Here is a 2,364-nt window from a genome sequence, read left to right as displayed (position 1 = left end):
CTGATGCTGAGAGCATTCCCTTTCCTCTCAGTCATGGCAGTGCATCACTTCTCCACACATGGCTAAATGTCTCAAAAGGACAAAGATTGAGAGCCACCAGGTACTCAAAGACTCCAAGGAAACAAAGAAAGAGAAACCGCACATTGAGTTTCATGGAACCTCTGCATTTATTTGTCTGTTTAATCTACTTATTTGTTTGCTGTGCATGTGTGTGTAGATGCCACAGCTCTGTGTAGAAGTCAGGAAACAAAGGATGGGAGACTCAGTTCTCTCCTTCTACCACACAGCTCTCAGGAAAGAAACTCAGCAAGCGCCTTCATTCTTTGAACGGTCTTGCCGGCCTTCTTTGGCATTTTAGTTGGTCATGATGTCTTGGCCCTTTTCCTAGATGGACTCCCTTATTCCCGCTCTCCATGGATGACCAAGAGGGCGCTGGTAGAAACATTTGTCAAACCCAGGATTGGAGGTAAGGATGGGGAATGTAGAAGAGAGAAGAGAGAGGAGGGGAAGTGAGAGGATGAGCTGAGGGGCAGGAAGCTTGGGGGGGAAGTTGCAACCAGCCAAGAGCATCCTCCTGCAAGCCCCTCTCCCTTCACACATCTTGCCTCTCACTTCATATCATCCCTCAGTCTCTCAGATCAACAACATTCCTTCACCTCAGACTGTAGGTCAGGGACCGTCTCTAATTTCCCAGCCAGTCCCAAGATCTTGTGATTGGACACTTTTCCATCGAAGGCCCTAGACCAGAGCCTGATAGCCCCTCTGTTTCTACAGCCTTGCATGGCCAGACTCCTCAGAGTCCTTCAGAAATCAGTTGAGCCAGGCGATGGTGGTGCACGCCTCTAACCCCAGCACTTGGGAGGCAGAGGCAGGTGGATCTCTGTGAGTTCGAGGCCAGTCTGGTCTATGTGCACACACACACCACGGACACACACACACAGCACAGAGGAGTATATACTGCACTATGCTGATGATGACACACCCCCTCAACCTTGACTGCACTCTTCGGCTATTTTGTTTGTTTGTTTGGTTTTCCAAGACAGGGTTTCTCTGTGTGACAGCCCTGGTTGTCCTGGAACTCACTTTGTAGGACCAGGCTGGCCTGGAACTTAGAGATCCACCTGCCTCTGCCTCCAAGTGCTGGGATTAAAGTCGTGTGCCACCACCACCCGGCTGCACTCTTTGGCTCTTGAAAATACCTATCATTGACACTTCTAGGAACCCTCTTGAAATAGGATGGGAAAAAATGTGAGAAGATGCAGATAAATGGTAGGCAGAAGAGGAAGGGAAACAGGAAGCAATGGAAAAGCTGGGATGACCAGAGTCTTTCCTCTCCAGCCTCACTCCTAACCTCAGGAATGCACAAAGGAGATTTATTTGCTCCAGAGAGACAAAGGGCAGGGAATAAGAGACAAAGGCAGGAGATAGAGGATGAGGGAGAGGGGAGAAGGGGCATTTGTCCCCCAGGGACCTAGGACTGCCTCTGGATTGAGAGGAGACAGACATGGCACATCGGGAAATGGCAGTTTATAAAGGTAGAAGGGGAAACCTCATGTTAGAATGAGGTGTTTAATTTTAATTGGGCATGTTGATTAGGATAGCCAAAAGGGGGCTTTGATTGCTGGACTTCAATACTTTGACAGCTGGACTTTGGTTGTGAGCCTGAGGAGGAGGAAGTGGTCAAGTAAGGGAATGGACCTGGTGGCTAGCTTTGGGAATGTAATCCAATGGTCTTTAGCCAGGAGGGGGCGGGGTGGAAAAAAGGCAAACCTGTCTGTACCGTGTTTGCAGGACTCGGGCCTGCCAGAACCTTCCAAAATTAACCCATCTGTTGTTGCTCTCCTGTTACAGATCTGCACGTACTGGACAGGGATATTCCCAGTGGAGAAGCTGCCCTGCCCTAAAGTCATAGAGACTTAACCACACCTTACCCCTCATTTCCCCCCACTCCCCCCACCCCCGTTCCCCCTCATACTGCCCCAACAACCCTCCACCCCGGTCAAGCCCTCTCAATGCCCTGAGACTCAGACCCTATAACTACATCCTCAAATCTCACTGAAACATGTTGTACTATTTAAAGAATTATGTTGACATAAATCTGGAGTGTCTCTAGTTTTATTGATTGATCAATAAAATAAGAGGGACCCGAGAGATGACTCCGTGGTTCAGAGCAATGTTTGCTCTTCCGGAGGGCCTGAGTCCCGTTTCCGGCACCCACACTGTCGGCTCCTAACCACTGGTGACTCTTAGCACCAGGTATAGTGGGTAGCTGTTCCAGCTTTGACCTTAAAGCACTGTCCCTAGTGAGGCAGCAGGTAACTGCCACACCTGCCTATGACCTGTCCCTGGGGCGTGGCCGAGATG

General features: G+C 49.8%; 1 protein-coding gene across 1 annotated transcript in view; it reads left to right on the top strand.

The window, feature by feature from the left end:
* Galp (galanin like peptide) overlaps positions 1-2,097 on the top strand; it is a 15,726-nt gene extending 13,629 nt beyond the window's left edge. The window contains exons 6-7 of the mRNA XM_052763140.1: positions 389-466; positions 1,852-2,097. Coding sequence (XP_052619100.1) covers positions 389-466; positions 1,852-1,904 — 131 coding nt within the window. The 3' untranslated portion in view covers positions 1,905-2,097. The remainder of the gene's footprint in view (positions 1-388; positions 467-1,851) is intronic.
* Positions 2,098-2,364: the final 267 nt, after the last annotated feature.

This window comes from Peromyscus californicus, unplaced genomic scaffold, assembly GCF_007827085.1.
Source record: "Peromyscus californicus insignis strain IS unplaced genomic scaffold, ASM782708v3 Scaffold_4__1_contigs__length_199733344, whole genome shotgun sequence".
NCBI classification, from domain to species: Eukaryota; Metazoa; Chordata; class Mammalia; order Rodentia; family Cricetidae; genus Peromyscus; species Peromyscus californicus.
The sequence above is the reverse complement of the archived record's forward strand: the minus strand, read 5'-3'. Positions and strand labels throughout refer to the sequence as shown.